Genomic DNA, 17761 nt, shown 5'->3' with positions numbered 1-17761 from the left:
CCTTGTATATTTAGGTGCTTGTGTGTGGGTTTCGCCTGTGGTATAGCCTATGTTTACTTAAGCTTAGCCTTGACCACAGTATCCTGCTCATTACTGTGGAGGGACAGCAGCGGCCATAGCCGTGAGCTCTGGCCAGGTGCTGAAGCCCTGTCCAAACAGCAGAGGCCCTGACCGGGCCCTGACTGAGCTGTGATGGGGGACTGGGGGACTGGGTGTGAATGGAGCCAAGCTGGAGCTCATTCATATACATTACTGCACCCATAGATCCTGCCAAGGTAAATGCATTGGCAACATATGGTGGCTTTTTACTCAAGGAAATAACAGACAAGCCATCATCATCAGCGTCACTACTGCTCTATATCCATCTCTCTTTGTCTTCACACACGTCTTTTTTTTCTCTTTGTCCTTCCATTTTTCAGAAGGCATCATCAGTGTCATTAACCATGTTATGTGTGGCCCTCTCCTTCTCTCCTGATTTGTCTCTCCCTCTATTCATAGCTGTCTTTGCCTTTCCCTCCACAGGGTTTGATCGTTTCCTGGTCATCAGGGCTATGTTTTGTCTAAAAAGGGAAACTACGCAATGTTTGTGTAGGCAGCCATTCTATATCTAGCCACCACATCATCCCCCCCCCCCCTTCCTCCTCCGTCTCTCCCCTCACTTCACCTCACTATGTGTCGTGCCCGGTCCGTTAAGAGGCTAAGTGGCGGCTGGCATCTCTAATCTGGGCTGGCAGTGATGGATAATCTCCGGGCCGGGGTGGGGGTGGGGGGAGGTGCGGGTGGCGGGATGGGGGCACTCGGACCAGGCGAGGGTGGCATCTGGAGACTGAATAGCACGGCCCGCGCCAGCCACTCTCCCTGCTTTGTGTGCTGTGTGCCTCTCTCCCCCCCCATGACAAAGGCCCCAAATAAAAGAATGTGTGAGGAGGGGAGGAGTGTATGTGTGTGTGTGGGGAGAGAGTGGGGGGTGGGGGGGATCCCCATCCTCCTCCTCCTCCTCCTGCTCCTGCTCCTGTGCCCCTTCCCTCACTGCTGCCTGGTATTACTTATTCTTCATTGCCAAACACCCTTGGGCTGGAGTGGGAAGCATCCTCATACATGGGGGAAAGGCCGGATTTTTGTTGTGGTTGATAAGGAAAGATGTTTTGACAGTTGAGCTTGCCACTTCTGAGTTCTGAGTAAAGGCTTCCCAATTACACCTTCATTCAAAAAGATGTGTGAATATCCACAGCTGTTTGGACATGTCTGGAAGCTAATGGCGCGTCTCCTTCCCTTGTCATATCACAAGTGATTTGATTTGTCGTGAGACTAGTAGATTAGGTGGGGCGTAATGCGTTCCCAACACCCGGCCTCCACCCTGGCAACCATTAACCTCCAACACAGATGGATCAGGGAGGCTTTAGTCTCATGTGGCCAGAAGAATAAGAACAGTCACATGCTAACGGCAACAAGCTAATTCAATAAACCATACACGCAGTGGCACCGAGTTGACATTTTGGCCAAGCAGGAGAAAAGGATTACGGTGGAGGGAGCGGAGGATTACCCGTGTGGAGCAACAGTTATTACACATTCTGACCTCCGGTTGGCCCTCCTATGTGAAAAGAAAGATGGGCTAACGTGTCTGGTTTGTTGACAGAGTGTCATCTGCTCATTTCTGTCGTTGAGAGGGGAGAGGAAATACAAATACTGGCCTGAGGGATGTGCTGGGGCAACACAAAGGCTGTGGCTGGAAATGTACACAAATGGCAGGTTGAGGAGCAGTTGGACACTAGCTCTGGAAATGCTTCACATAAACTGTGGAAACGGCAAGTCGTTTGTAACACCTGCCCGTATAACCATCTCAGATGTAGGTGAATTACGGCTGAATAACAGACATGAAGGGCCCAGGTCTGGCCTTGACTGCGACCGCTGTTCTAGAACGGTCCTTGACGGCGTCCAGGGGAGGAAGCAGCTGGAGAGCCACACCAAATGCAACACCGGCCCCGCCTGGCCAAAGCCCCACGCCCCACCCGTCTACCCGCAGAGAGAACACAACGGGCCCTTCTCTCACCCAGGCAGGAAATAGGCCCTCGCTCCCTCTCTCTCTCCCTCTCTCTCTCCCTCCCTCTCTCTCCCTCTCTCTCTCCCAGGACCCAGTCCCTTCATCTTGGGCTTCCGCTGCAGCGAGGGCAGCCTCTCTCTCTCTCTCTCCCCCCCTCCGCTGGCACCAGGCGTCTCCATCCAGCGCCCTTATCAGGGCTGCGCTCTGGCTCCGGGGGACCACTTTCCCATGGGAAGAGTCTCACTCGCTGCTCTCTGCCCGACTCACCCACTTATGGAGCAGCCAACTCAGCTCCTACCATCAGACCCTTCTCTGCAAACACACACACACACACACACACACACACACACACACACACACACACACACACACACACACACACACACACACACATCTACACACACACACAGAGACACACACACAAACACTTATTATGAAAAGCACATTGTGTTGCCTTGTGTATGAAATTTGTATACACTCTTAACTCGCATTCAACAATCCATCCAAAACTCATACAGACTATTAATAAACATGCTTATAACATCTCTCTCACTCTAAACACGTATACAAATTCACATGGAAACATACACACATGCCTCTATTTTTCTCCTTTCTCTCTTTTTTTTCTCTCTCTCTCTTTCTCTTTCTTTCTCTCTCTTACACACACCCGCTCCAATATTAGCAGCTCTGTGTATCCTGTGAGGAAAAGCTTACCCACCTTAGAGGCTGGAGGAAGCCGAGTGTTTTCCGCTGGTGATTGTTGTCTGACGCACAAGGCTCGCTTCCTGTGAGTGTGTCCCTCGATATGTTTAGAGGTGTAATTAATAGCCCCATCCTCTGGCATTAGGCCACTGCTTACTCGCTGCATTTTACAGCTAGCCTGTGTTATAATGTATGGAAAATGATAAAGACTTATTCATTTACTAGTAGATTGTGGTGTTGAGGTTTATGATGGTAATTGGCCTGCATTTATATAGTGCCTTTCTACTCATTCAAGCACTAATAGTTACAATTTCATGCCTCATATTCACCCATGCGGCTGCCATGCAAGGTGCCAACCTGCACATCGGGAGCAGTTTGGGGTTCAGTTTCCTGCTCAAGGCAACTTCGACAGGGTCAGGAGAAGCTGGACTTGGTTGCCCAGTGACTCCTCTACCTGCTGACCCACTGCCCATGTGCTCATAGGCGCAGTAGTGTTAAAGAGTGTTTTTATTATTTACTGCTGATACATGCTGATACTTATTTCTTTGCAGGAAGTGTCCGTTTCTGAAAAACCTCCTTCTTTCTTTATTGTTTTTAGTAGACTTTTTGGCACCAGCAACTCTCTAATCCTCCACCCAGGTGAAAGCTTGAGAAATCACCTTTGTTCTCTCAAAGTCTCTCTGAAAGTTTTTTTCTGAATGACCCTTTGTTCTTAATCATGCGTGATAATGTCCTCGGCTGCCTTTGAATGGCACGAGCTGTTGTGAGGAAGTAAACAAAATGGAGGAACAATGGCCCCCTCTGCCAGGTGTCAGGTGATCAGGGCGCTAGGCTGCGGTCACGTTTTGGCTTGGCGCAGACGCTCCATGAAGGCCGTGTCTGTGTGTGAGGGGGTACCTGCAGGAGAGGAGAGGAGACAGGTAATGGGCCAGAACCACTCAAGTGGAACGCTCTCCTCCTGGTTCTCTGTTGTCATCCTGTCCAGACTTTCATTCACCCTAAACTATTCTACACTTTCTCTCTCTCTCTCTTTGTCTGTCACTGTGTGTGTCTTTTGTACTTTCCCTTTTCTTGGGTTCTGTTACTCATTCTCCCACTCTGAGTCTGGCCTCTGTGGTTGTCTTCATGTCTTTTCATGGTTGTAATAGTAGTTCTCTGTGCATTGTTGTCTTTGTCTCTTTGTTTCTTGTCTTTAATCTGTTTCCCTGTTGCTCTTCATCACTTTTGTCCTTGTGTCTACAACATTTCTGTGTATCTGTTTCTCCTCTCTCTTCTTCCATCACTCTCACTATCCCACCAGGTTCCTCTACCCCCCCACTCTCTCTCTCTCGCTCTCTCTCTCTATCTCTCCCTCTCTTTCCCTCTCTCCCTCTCTCTCTCTCCCTCTCTCTATCTCAGTCCTCAGGTCTGTTTGTAGTGAGTGTGTGCACTCACTGGCGTGTTAAGTGGCCTGGGGTGCCGTGGTGCGGTTGCCGTGGTATTCCTGGTTAAACAAGAGGGCCCAGTCATAGCAAGCAGCTCCCAGGTCTCAGGGGGGGGCCTGCTGCCATTTCTGCAGCCACTGCACCGGGACCGAACGGACCTCGTAGTGCTTTTCTCCACCCCTCCCCCTTCTCCCTTCCACCCCTCCTCCCCTCCTCTTCCTCTCTCTTTCTTTTTTCTCCTGGGCTCCTCCCTGTCTTCCACCCAGAGGAAAACCACCGCTGACTCCAGACACGGTGTTGCTCTCAAGAAAAATACATACATTATGTTTTTCTTTTTGACGCGGAGACTAGTTGTGCAGGCCTGGCAGGAGTAATTACGCTGACTAGTGGGTGTCACGCAAATGTGTGTGTGTGTGTTTATGTGTCACAGTGGTGTGTTAGTCCTCAAATAGTGGGTCGGGGATTGAAAGTGCTTATTCCAGTGTGTGTGTGTGTGTGTGTGTGTGTGTGTGTGTGTGTGTGTGTGTGTGTGTGTGTGTATGTGTGTGTTTGGAAGCATTTGTACTTATGTGTGAAAAGTAAAACAGATTTGTAGTCCACGGGGAGGAGTGAAAGGCTCTGTTTCCTCCTGCTCATCATTAGTCTTTTCCTCCTCTTCCTGTGCTCCGGCCCCAGAGAAAGACTCCTCCTGGCTCTCCTGCTCTTCCTGGCCATGGATGTTTAACTCATTTGTGGATTTTCCATTTTCCAAGCTACTCTATTTATAGTGTGTGTACCCCACTCTCATCTTGCAACTATTCCCTCAGTTCCCATCCATCATTTTGATAAAACTGGAGGAGCAGTGAAAGCCGTTCTGATAAAGCCCTTGTCTTCTTCCTCACAGAGCTTTTTTGCCTTGCTCTAGATGTTGTGGAAGAAATGAGCATTTGCAGCAATTGCTTCAGTGATCTATTGTAATTTCATCATGGAAAGCTGTGAGCCGGGATGAAACTTTGAATCAATGGTGAATCCAAAACTTGGCAGGGGAAAAGGCTCGACGTTTGTGGTTTTCTATCCTCGAGCGAATGGGTTTCTTTTAGTCAGACTTTTTTTTTCGGCAAACAGAAGCGCTCGGCTTTTCCAAACGCGTTCTGACGGGGATGTCACATCGAGGGCCAGATGGGCATTCCTCCACATGCAGCGCTGAGATTCTCACAAGCACTCTGGCACAAGTGTCCAGAACCCATCAGCCGATTGTGACCCGGCACGAGGGTCCCCGCATTCCGCTACAATGTGGCATGCAGTGGATATGTGTGCTCTTTTTGTATGGTGGAAGTATGCAGGGGGGGGGGGTTGATGGGTGATCCCTATGCAGGGGGAGCAGATGGTCGATAGGAGATGCACACACCCTCAAACACACACTCACAATGACACACACACACACACACACAGACTGCAGGCACGCACACACGCAGGCACACAAAAGGAACGCTAGTTGAGGGAGCCGCCATTCAGATCATCTTGTCTGATTTTTAAGGGCGCACAAAAGGTCACAAATCCCCCTCCCGCCTTCTTCAAGGCCACTCCATACTGCGGGACTGAGCCCATCGGCTGCCTATTAGCTCTCATTATTCATGAACACTGCTGGCCTCATCCAGTCCCCACTGATATTCACTCCAATGACTCAGCCATGCGCTTCCCATGCTTTTTTGTTTTGGCGGTTGCTGTTGTTGTTTTGTTTGCTGCTGTCCTTGTTATTGATTCACAAGGCCAAATAGTCACCCTGGAAGAGGTAAAAACAGTGGCTATGTGTTTGTGTGAATGGGAGCGCCAGCCTGAGACGTCAGCAGCTAAGGAGCCTGTCGTGCGCATCTGCCGGCTCTGATGAGGGGGGGGGGGGTGATGGGGGCAGGGATGTGTGTAGAGTAGTGGGGGGGGTAGTTGGCTACTCACTCAGCATTGTGTTTAAATGGACACCCACCACTATACAGACCCAGACACACACATCCACACAAGCAGCAGGATGGGCGTTTCTCTGCTTAGCTAGCGGAACAGAGGTTTGCTAAGGTCCAGCGTGACCTCTGACCCCAGCTGTCTCTCTCAGGATACGCTCTCCCCTCATAAGAGGATGGGGGGGGGTTAGGGGGGGTTTTGTGGGCATGAGACACTCAGGCAAACATAGTGAAAACTAATTAAACCAGCACAGAAACGCAAAGAATGAAACTACCCTTTCCCCAGTTGCACTATAGCACTAATGAAACCCCTCAAAAAAAGGGTGACCGAGAAATCATGCCAACACAGCACACGAATGTCCTCTTAATTGTATAGTTTTACGGTGTCCAATTACCATTTTTTACTTGAATAGTTGAGACTAGTGTGTATAACATAATATGGCTCGGGATCTCAGCGAGAGAAAATAAACATTGGGGGAGAATGAAGCGTGCTCTTGTGGAGAGCGCGGAGCCGTACGTCATGGAATGTGAGGGGCGCAGGGAGACTGTTCAGGGGTGTTTAGATTTGGGATGGGAGGCTGTTTCATGGGGTTCTTTTGGGGCTCGGGGGGTGGGGGGGGTGTGAAAGGGGGGTTCTGACCACACACCACACACACACACACATACACACACACACACACACATACACACAAGGCTAGCTGTGTTACTAACACATGCTCCTCCCCCTTCTCTGTGTTCCCCTCAGATGAGCGACGGAAAGCGCAACAGCTGTGTGTGAGCGAGCGAGTAAGAGAGAGAGAGAGAGAAAGAAAGAGAGAGAGAGGGACAGGGAGAGAGCACGGGGAGCCACTGAAGAGTTAAGAGCTCAGTGCTGAAGAGAACGGTCCCGAGAGAAGCAGCTCTCAGCACAGCACAGACGGAGAGACACTACAGGAGGGTCTGCTTAAGGACACAGAGGAATATGCAAACGGATTACACTCATCCTGAACACAGGAGTTGTCGCTGGCAATAGAGAAAAAGAAGTGAGTTTGATTTCACTTCACTTTTTTTGTTTTAATGTAAAATTTCTTCTGTGTTTGACTTGGCTTCATGGACTTGGACTTGTTTTACTCTTTAGATGCGATGTGTTGTTTATGTCTCTCTCCTCCTGTTGTGCTTTCCTCTCTTTGACTCAGATCAGAATGGGAAACACAGACAGCCAGTACAGCAGCTTTATCCTGCCGGGGAAGCCCAGGCCGTGCTCCATGAAGCTGCACGGCTCCAAGGAGCAGGTCCTCTCCCCGCACAGCTGGTGGAGGGGCACCGAGGTGGCCAACGGCTACAAGAGCCGCGGCACGGGCCGCGGTGTCCTGTCCCCTCACAAGAGCAGCCAGCCCTACCTGTCGCGCCACTATGACTACGTGAGCAAGGCCACCAAAGGGGGCGCCGGTGAGCCCCAGCGGCCCTCGTCTCCACTGAGGTGCGGGAGGGGCGGCTGGGACGGAGGCTACTCCGCGTGCGGCCAGCTGGGAGGTGGGGAGGGGAGCGCGGTCCAGACGTCCGAGGAAAGGACGGAGGGGGCGCTGGATCCGCTGGCGAGCAGGAGCAGCCCCAAGGTGCTGTTCAGCCAGGACGGGAGCCTGCGGGTGGAGTTCAGCAAGACTCGCGTCCAGCAGGAGGAAGAGGAGGCGGATGAGGAAGAGGAGGAGGTGGCGAAAGACGCGACGGCGGCGTCCCGGGCCAGCGGCCAGAGCCACGTGGGCCTGCGCACCAGCAACGGCAGCTCGCTGAGCTCGGAGGGCTCCTGGTACGACTCGCCCTGGGGCGCCGGCGGCGAGCTGAGCGACAGCGTCTTCCACCCGGGCGGCAGCAACCCGGCGGCCGACAACACCAGCAGCAGCGGCTACGCCACCTTCTCGTCCACCTCCACCCGCCACAACGACAGCGGCAGCAGCGGCCGCCACGACACCACGCGCTCCTCGAACGCCAGCGGCGGCTTCGGCGGCTTCGACCCGCGCCTCCACGTCCACCAGTACGGCAGCCGCGGCTACCTCCTCAGCAACGGCTACAACACCTGCTCGTCCGGCCGCACGGAGGACAGCGGCATCGGGGACTCGCTGGTGGCGCTGCAGGCCGACCACCGTGAGCTGGAGCGGATGGTATCGGCGCCCGTGTCCCTCTCGGCGCACCGCAGCACGCCGAGCCTGACCAACCCCTTCCCCCTGTCGGCGTCCACGCTGCCACCGCAGTTCCAGGAGGGGCCTCTGGCCCACCACAGGGCGTCCATCGCCTCCGCGCTGGACTCGGCTGGCACACAGCGCGAGTGTCCGGACCCCGCCGGGACGCAGTACTCCTCGCTCACGCTCCCGTGCCGCAAGGCCGCGCCAAGTGTCACCGCAGGGACCAACGCCAGGAAGGACTCGCTGAAGAGCCGCATCAGGAGGCTCAGTGATTGGACGGGGAGCCTGAGCAGGAAGAAGAGGAGGCTGCAGGTGAGAGGGGGCTTCTGGGAAGGTTTGGGTTAGAGGGGGCCTGCAGCTGCAGGAGGATTGCACTACATGAGGGTAGATTCAAAACAGGTTATCGCATGTTAAGCCGTCATGGCCCATGAGCATCAGCACATCCTGTTACCCTTATACCGCTGAAGGCGTGTTTTGAGGTACGTTATGTGATGAAGCGTACCTATATGCATACTTTCACTTAAAAAAGAAAGCAATGATGAGAATCTGCTGACATGATACCTTATCATATTATGTAAAGCATGCAAGCTTCATGTTCATAGTAGCAAAGGAAGGGCAAGTTGTACAAAGCACACTGGGTGCTTATGATGAATGTTTGTGTGAAGCAGAAACTACTGTGTGACCCAGAATGGTATGGAGGGCAGGAACAGGACTGGTTAGTGGAGTAGGCGCTTTCACAAGGTGCCTCCAGGTGTTTGACTCCAGGTGTTTGTGCTTCCACAGCAGCTTGCTTGGGCTGTTGGAGAAACACTTCCTGTGTGTCGTTAACAGTCTGTTGACAACATCTGACCTCCCCTTAGCACCACAGTGTTAATGTTAAACAGTCAAATGTGAAAGGCAGCTCCAGTCTTTAACCCACCGTCATGTCTCTCTCTCTCTCTCCCCCTTTCACCCCTAAAGGACCCCAGCTCCAACGAGCCCACGGACGCTTTCAGGCCCAACGGCCTGACGACGGACCCCCAGACCAGCGCCTCGTACTGGGGCCTCAGTGTGGCCCTGCAGCCCCTCCCTGGCCCCTGCTACGGCTCGTCCCTGGGCCTCCATCACAGCCAGCAGCAGCACGCCCAGAGCAATGCACTGAGGCAGAACATCTATGAGAACTTCATGCAGGAGCTGGAGACGGGAGGCGGCGGAGGCGGCGGAGGTGGAGGGATGGGGGCCGAGGGGGCCCAGACGTCAGAGGGCGAGGGGGAGCAGGGGGAGGCCGAGCTGGGGGAGAGCAGCAGCAGCTCCCTGGGCTCGCTGGAGCAGCTGGACCTGATGTTTGAGAAGGAACAGGGGGTGGTGAGGAGAGCCGGCTGGCTGTCCTTCAAGCCTCTCATCACCCTGCACAAGGACCGCAAGCTGGAGCTGGTGACCAGACGCAAGTGGAGGCAATACTGGGTCACCCTCAAAGGTACAGCGATGTGGGACCAACATGTTAGCAATCACTTGAAATGTATCTATAACACCTTGTAAAGTATTGTAATTAAATGTGTACTTTTTACCTCAACTTAAACTCAAAAAGCGTTTGTTGAGAGATAAACATGACATTATTAGATGAAGCATATGCAGACTCTTGAGTTGGACATGCACTAAAAATCCTCTCACACTCCTGTGCTCCTTTCCTTCAGGTTGTATGTTGCTCTTCTATGAGACTTACGGGAAGACCTCCTCTGAGCAGGACCTCTCCCCATGCTACGCTCTGCTCGCAGAGGACAGTGTCGTCCAGGCCGTTCCCGAACATCCTAAGAAGGAGAACGTCTTCTGCCTGAGCAACGCCTATGGAGATGTCTACCTCTTCCAGGTTTGTTTGTTAGTCTCTCCGCCTCGGTGCTGTCGTGCCACCCTTACATGGTTCCCAGCCGTCAATGCTACCGTTGTTGACAACGTTCAGTGACTCATGAAGGCATCTTAACGAGTAATCAGAAGTGACGGTAGGGAAAGGCCGAGGTTCGCTGCTAACTGCATTCTTGGCTCGCGCGTCGATGTTTTAGCGGATTGGGAGGGAGGGTGTGGTGAACTGCGCCCTGAATGAACAGAACAGCCCTAAAGCTTTTTCCCAAATATTTCCGGGGCTGGCTCACCGATGCCTTGGTATGGGCACTGTCCCTCAGAGCGCTCAGGCCAGGTATGCGCCCGCGGATGTGGCACGTGTTGTAACGAGGCAGAGCACGCGATGGTGTTTTGATTGAGATTGTGTGTCTTATTACTATAGGCCACGGCGGTTCAGATCTTTATATAGTAAAATGGCCTGGCCTGTCCTTTCCTGTGATTGACCTTGACATTTCATTTCATTGAGGCCATTCTCAAGCGGTCCTCACGTGGAGTTGTTTTGAATACAGTATGTCCGAGACAGAAGGGCCGTACAAATTCTCTGCAGGTTTTTTTCAGATATACAGTCTGAGTGGTCAATCTTCTCTGGCTGTGTTTATCTTTATTTTCCTTAAACTCGTTTAGGCTCAGAAGCCTCTTTGTTTGCTGTCTGACCACTCAAATCAACCACATGGTTGGGGATGGTGTGTGTGTGTGTGTCCGTATGTGTGTATGTGTGTGTGTGTGTGTGTTAGTGTGTGTGTGTGTGTGCGTGCGTGCGTGCGTGTGTGCGTGCGTGCGTGGGTGCATGTGTGTGTGTGTGTTAGTGTGTGTGTGTGCGTGCGTGTGTGCGTGCGTGCGTGCGTGTGTGTGTGTGCGTGCGTGCGTGCGTGGGTGGGTGCGTGCGTGCGTGCGTGTGTGCGTGCGTGTGTGTGTGCGTGCGTGCGTGCGTGCGTGCGTGCGTGTGTGTGTGTGCGTGCGTGTGTGTGTGCGTGCGTGCGTGCGTGCGTGCGTGGGTGCGTGCGTGCGTGTGTGTGTTGGGAGGGGGTCTGGAGTGGTGCCGCCGTTATGGCTTCATTTGTCGCCATTGCATTCGATAATGACAGCGTTGGCCTTCCGCAGGCCCTTCGCTCATTCCCAGCTCAGGGACCTCAGCACAGTCACGAAACCGCCACCGCCATGCGGGCGAAACGTGTGGCTCCAGGCGGACGGCCCAGCTGCCCAGCTGGGGAGAGGGAGAGGGCCTTGTGTGTTCGTTGGCTGGACACGGCGTTGGACGTCTCCAGCTTTAATGTCTTGGAGAAGAGAAGAGGGGCCCTGTCTCATGCTGTTACTTGCTCCTCACACCGTTTTATGGGCCTGAAAATAGCCATTGGAGCCTCCGCTGATTCACTTACGCGGTGTTTACACCGGCACACAAATCACATTGTTGGCATCACCGCTGACCATTGCCATGGAAACAGAGAACATTTGCAATGTTGTTCCGACCGTGTTAGTTTGTGCATGTGAGTGTGTGTAGTCAGGGTGTGCCAGGGGGTGTTATGTTGCTCTTCACATCTGTGTGTGTGTGTGTGTGAGTGTGTGTGTGAAAGAGAGAGAGAGAGAGAGAGAGAGAGAGAGAACCTAATGTCCAGTCAAGAAACCCTGGCTACTCAACAAGCCTTGTATCCCTTGTAGTGATCTCACCTGGTGCACAGCCCTGTTGGAAAATAGGCGTTTTTTGCTGTGTCGAAACTCTGTTCTCCGATGTCGATGTTCTCTTCTTGAAGGGTTCTTGTAGACAAGGCTGACTGTTGATTCTGCCAAGAGCTGTATGCCAAGAGGAAACCACACATTCCACTTGTGCGGTTTCATGTAGGCCTAAGATGATGAAATGAAATGGCACCATGAAATCAGACTAGGGGACCAAAAAAACCTAAAACACAAGTTAGCAAGTTAACTCCCTTACCGTCTGTAAGAATATGTTTACAAAAGCCTTTTACCAAAAGTAGATTACTATATAGTCAGCCGACACCAAAGCCTATTTGCTATGTGCACTGTGACAGTGACACATTGGTATAGTTGCACCTAAACTGCTAAATCCTCTCCTGGCTAAATCAGTCAAAGACTTAGCCTTGAAAACAAATGCCAAAAGCTGAAAACCTAACTGGCAGACTTAGACTAAGACTTCTTTCATTAATCCTTATTTTGGACAAATCAAGCAATCTCTTAATCTCTTACGGTTATCTCCCCCCCGCCCCCACCTCTCTCTCTCTCTGTCACTCTCCCTCCATCAGGCTGCCAACCAAACGGACCTGGAGAACTGGGTGACAGCCATGCACTCTGCCAGCGCGTCGCTGTTTGCCAAGCGGCAGGGCAGAGAGGACACGGTGCGCCTGCTGCGCAGCCAGACCCGAACCCTGCTGCAGAAGATCGACATGGACGGCAAGATGAAGAAGATGGCTGAGCTACAGCTGTCCGTCGTTAGTGACCAGAAGAACAGGAAGGCCATTGAGAGCCAGGTGAGGAGTGTGTGTGTGTGTGTGTGTGTGTGTGTGTGTGTGTGTGTGTGTGTGTGTGTGTGTGTGTGTAGGCGTCACAAGATGAAGGGCCCAGCCTTGACTAAACCATTCAAACTAGCGGTTAAGTAAAATTGGTCAATTAGGTGATTTATGTCTTTGAGGGAATGGAAACCAGACCACCTCCCAAACCCCCCCCCCCCCACCCCCACCTGGGCCCAAAGACATCCACCTGCAGCCCAGCCTACAGCCCCTGCCCTATACCCGCTAATCGCTAATGTCGCCCTCCCAGGCAGGTATAAACATGAGACACTTTCACTTTCAACAGTATGGCTAAATATAGGTACAAATTACTGCTTGACAGCATTTTCAAAATTGCTGTCAAACCCGCAGCTATTTTGTTAAGCCATTAGTATATATGTTATTCTCCATATTCTCACTAATGAGTCCAGCATTAGTCCCTCCTAAGTCATGGTTGTCATCAAAGAGCTCAGTGTTTTACTGGAACTGTAGATGAGGGGGCACTGCAAGACTTAGATGTGTTGACAACAGGGATACCTCAGTGGCTTATCAACAGCAGGCTCCTACAATTGTTCACTTAAAGCCAGGTTTACTGGAAAAAACCCAGTCACTGTAGTTAACATCTAGTTCCTGTCAAACGCTGGCCTGGGGACAGGTCAGTGCGGTTTGCTAGTGCATGGAGAAGATCAAACCAGATTGCCAGGGATCCTCCTTCTCCTTCTCCTCCTCGATGGCTTTCATTCTTCCGGGCTCTAGGTCCACTTTGATGTCCTTTGATGTCCATGTAACCCGACGCCAGGGTGACCGCGAGGACCCCGGCCTGGGGCCCCACCCACCTGCATTAAGCCATAAGCTACACTCATTACAGCCTAATTCACATCTGCCGTAGGAATGAAAGACCAGGGGTCGGAAAGGAGAAACAGAGGACATAGTTTTCTCTCCTCCTGTCTCATTCCATCAGAGCCCGTTATGGAACAGCAGTGATGTAATACTGTTTCACTTGGCTGTTATGAGATCTTTATCAGACAGCCATTGTTAGGCTAATATGACATCAATACTCCTTGTAAACTCCTTGTGCATTGACATTCTTGTGTGTTGCCACATGTGCTCCCAGTGGAAAGACAGCTCTAGTACGCTCTAGTGCAGTGATCAAGGGGCTGTTTTTCATCAGATATGCTTAAAGCTGGATGTAACGAAGCTGTTGTTGTTCAGCCGAACTCGGCTCATGTTATATGACCATCTGCAGAGATGCACTGTGAGAGGAACCACGGCTGATTCCTTAAGTACACATTTTTGTGCCTAGCTGTGCTTGCTTTCACTGTGCGTGCCTTCGGTACATATCTAGCGCTGCCCAGTTCAAAGCCGAAGTGCACACAGCGGATCTACCAGTGGGCTACTGGCGTAAGCCTGAGGGATAATCCTGTGAATACACGCAGCCAGTCTAGGTCTGTGGCCTAGTGGTGAAATTGCAATTAAAAATTGATCCGACTTGTTTTCTCAGTCAGCTGACCCATAGAAAAACCAGTGCATGATGAATATGGACCTAACAAGTATCAGAATGTGCTATGTGTTATACTATTTTGTGGAATTTACCCATCTACAACGGTAGCTCTGCCACCGGTACACTCAGGCCAATCCAAACTTTTCTCATCTGTTGTTTCTCGTTCGTAGAACGTACTGCCAGTTCCTACAAGGGCAGGGACATCCCTCTCCATTTTCAAAAAACTCCTGAAGACCCAGCTCTTCAGAGAACATCTCCTCTCATAGCACTGCTTACAACTAGTCTTGCTGATCCTAGCACTGACACTCAACTGTTTAAAAACAGCACTCACTGATGCACTTATTCTTACTGTACTCCACCTTTATTAAAATTGTCCTAGAATTGTTGAGAGAATTGCTGTTTACCATGTTTGCTTTGGTTAAAAATGCATCAGCCAAATGTAATGTAATGTAATCTACTGTATGAACAGAATACCATTCAAAATGCATGACTCTCGGCAAGTTGTTCTGATTGACTAAGATCATTTTTATAGCTGCAAATGGCAAATAATTTTAGGGTGCATCCCTACTGCTAGGGGCAGTCGTGGCCTACTGGTTAGGGCTTCAGGCTTGGAAGGGTTGCTGGTTTGATTCCCGACCAGTGGGAACGACTAAAGTGCCCTTGAGCAAGGCACCTAACCTCTCACTGCTCCCTGAGCGCCGCTGTAGCAAGGCAGCTCACTGCTCCGGGTTAGTGTGTGTTTCACCTCACTGTGTACTGTTCACGTTGTGCTCTGTTTGTTCACTAATTCATGGATGGGATAAATTCAGAGACCAAATTCCTTGTATACGCAAGTATACTTGGCCTAGAAACCTGATTTACATTTACATTTTTACATTTTAGTGCATCCCAAAAAGTTTAATGTTAACATTCAGATTCATATTCAGCACACTCAGACCTTTCAAAAAAGTATAGTTTTGTCGGGAGGTGGAGGGGGCGCATTGCGATCCTTTCTGCCTCTTGGCCTAATGGTCTATGTTGTGGTTTATGAGCGTCCGTTGTACTTCTACTGCTTCCACTGTTCTGCAAGTCACTCGTATGGAAAACACAATGGAGTCACTAAGTCACTACAATGGAGAATGGCCATTGTAATATAGTTGACGTATGTAAGTCACTTTGGACAACAGTGTCTGCTAAATGAATACATGTAAGTAAATGTGGTGTCTTGACCCCCAGATCCAACAGTGGGAGCAGAACCTGGAGAAGTTCAACATGGACCTGTTCCGCATGCGCTGCTACCTGGCCAGCCTGCAGGGCAGCGAGCTGCCCAACCCCAAGAGCCTCCTGGCCGTCGCCAGTCGCCCATCCAAGATGGCACTGAGTCGTCTGGGCATTTTCTCGGTGTCCTCCTTCCATGCCCTGGTGAGTAGCCCCAGCGTCTCTGGCTAAATGCACGCGCCAGAGACACTGGGCACTTTTTTAAGGCATATTTCCCTAAATCTAGTTAAGATTTCAGGCTCCTGTGGTTCATCAGCGTTAATTTGATGATGGGTTGAAAATAAAGACGTTTCTAAATCTAAATGTGTGTGTGTGTGTGTGTCTGTGTGTGTGTGTGTGTGTGTGTGTGTGTGTGTGTGTGTGTGTTGCTCAGATATGCACTCGTGATGAAGCTACGTTGCGGCGGAGGAGCCGATCCCTCTCCCGCAGGACCAGGAATAAGAGGGGCCTTTTCTCCTCGCTCAAGGGGCTGGACAGCCTGACCAAGCGCAATGGCCGAGACCAGAAACAAACCTCTACACAGGTATGGACAGCAGGGAATACACACATACTAACACACACACACATGACACACACACACACCACACACACACACACACACACACACACAGAGAGAGAAGCATCAGAGAACACACACACAGGCACATTTATGCATACATACATGTATTAACCACCAACAGAAGTCTTCTTTACTGGTAAGGGCCCAGGAGATTTCATTCGCACACACACGCAGCAGTCACCAGTAGAAACTGGTTTCAGCAGCAGGAAATACGCAGGTCCAGGCAAACACTTCACCTGACAGCAGAAAACAGCCCATCTACTCAGCAGTGGGCCAGAGGACAGGACGCACGTGCATAAAAACGACTTAGTCGAAAATATGAGCTGAAATGCATAACCGAATGATTATCATGAGTGGTGTTTTAGTTGGATCGCTGGAATGTTTGGGTAAATTGTAAAACAACAGGCGCATTGTTTGTGGTTGAAATCTGATTTCAACCAGTCAGATTGGGTCTGATCTGCCTTTGGCTTTGACATGCAGACTCTCTCTCTCTCTCTCTCTCTCTCTCTCTCCCTCCTACCCTTTTATCACCAGTATAAACAGTCTTTTACAGGAGACCTCTGGACTCCTAATGCTGCGGCACGTTTTGTTACTGTGCGGCCCTCTCTGTTTGGAGCCCCAGCCTCTGTGTTTGATAAATAGCTTTTTAAAGCGCTGCTCCCTGGAATGCCTTTCAGTTCACATCATGGGCCGTGACCTGTAAATTATGTGCAGTGTTTTCACTCTTCGCCCAAGGAATTAGCGGCTGTGTTTTTATATTTAGATGGAGGAGTGTGTGTGTGTGTGTGTGTGTGTGTGTGTGTGTGTGTGTGTGTGTGGTTCTGTGTGTGTATGTGTGTGTCTGTGTGTCTGTGTCTGTGTGTGTGTGTATGTGTGTGTGTGTCCATGCATGGGTGGGGGGAGGGGGGGCGCGATTGGAAAGCCATCTCACGTGAATGCTGAGAGGTATTCCAAACACCAGCGTCCAGTAAGGGATTTCTTTGTCCTGCTGCTGTGCAACTCCAGTGTGTGCATGTGTGCTGGCTGTCTGCGCTCTTGATAAATGCCCGGCCAAGAGGCCTCTATTTTTGGCACGTGCTGGACGCCTGGCCTCCTTACTCCAGGGCTGTCTGAGAGATGAGCCCCTAAAGCCTGGGTTCGTGCAGTGCACTCACTGCCAATCACAGAGCTCACACTTCCTCTAATTGCGGGGTGCAGTCGTTGTTATGTACACAGACGTATGTGCTCTAAGCTGTCTTTATGTGTCTGCCCTTCATGCTCACACTTGGCACTTGGCTAAAGTCAGACACCAAAAAAAAAACAGTTAAAAAAAAAATTCAAAGACTCTAAAATATATTCTTCCTTTACTGCAGTGGTGTAATCTATATGTGATACGCAGGACTTAAAAAGCATCACCATCTCAGTATACTCACTTAAAATAGTTAAGGATGGGTATTAACATTTGGGTTTGATCAGAGTATACCCACTGCAGCTAACTAGACTACATCTCAGTACACCCACTATAGCTAACTAGACTACATCTCAGTATACCCACTACAGTTAACTAGACTACATCTCAGTACACCCACTATAGCTAACTAGACTACATCTCAGTACACCCACTATAGCTAACTAGACTACATCTTAGTATACCCACTACAGCTAACTAGACTACATCTCAGTATACCCACTATAGCTAACTAGACTACACCTCAGTATACCCACTATAGCTAACTAGACTACACCTCAGTATACCCACTATAGCTAACTAGACTACACCTCAGTATACCCACTATAGCTAACTAGACTACACCTCAGTATACCCACTATAGCTA

The 17761-nt window shown here is 50.8% G+C and overlaps 1 protein-coding gene across 1 annotated transcript in view; it reads left to right on the top strand.

Annotated features, from left to right (window-relative positions):
• tiam2b (TIAM Rac1 associated GEF 2b) overlaps window positions 1–17761 on the top strand; it is a 46582-nt gene that overhangs the window by 10985 nt on the left and 17836 nt on the right. The window contains exons 2-8 of the mRNA XM_076272405.1: window positions 6844–7120; window positions 7274–8569; window positions 9218–9713; window positions 9931–10103; window positions 12388–12612; window positions 15347–15532; window positions 15762–15911. Of these exons, the coding sequence (XP_076128520.1) occupies window positions 7280–8569; window positions 9218–9713; window positions 9931–10103; window positions 12388–12612; window positions 15347–15532; window positions 15762–15911 (2520 nt within the window). The 5' untranslated portion in view covers window positions 6844–7120; window positions 7274–7279. The remainder of the gene's footprint in view (window positions 1–6843; window positions 7121–7273; window positions 8570–9217; window positions 9714–9930; window positions 10104–12387; window positions 12613–15346; window positions 15533–15761; window positions 15912–17761) is intronic.

This window comes from Alosa pseudoharengus, unplaced genomic scaffold (genome assembly GCF_046254945.1).
Source record: "Alosa pseudoharengus isolate Yale_2024_CS ecotype anadromous, Long Island Sound unplaced genomic scaffold, YU_APseudo_1.1 YU_APseudo_1.1_scf_7, whole genome shotgun sequence".
Classification (NCBI taxonomy): domain Eukaryota; kingdom Metazoa; phylum Chordata; class Actinopteri; order Clupeiformes; family Clupeidae; genus Alosa; species Alosa pseudoharengus.
Note: the sequence above shows the minus strand (reverse complement) of the source record. Positions and strands in the feature narration are given on the sequence as shown.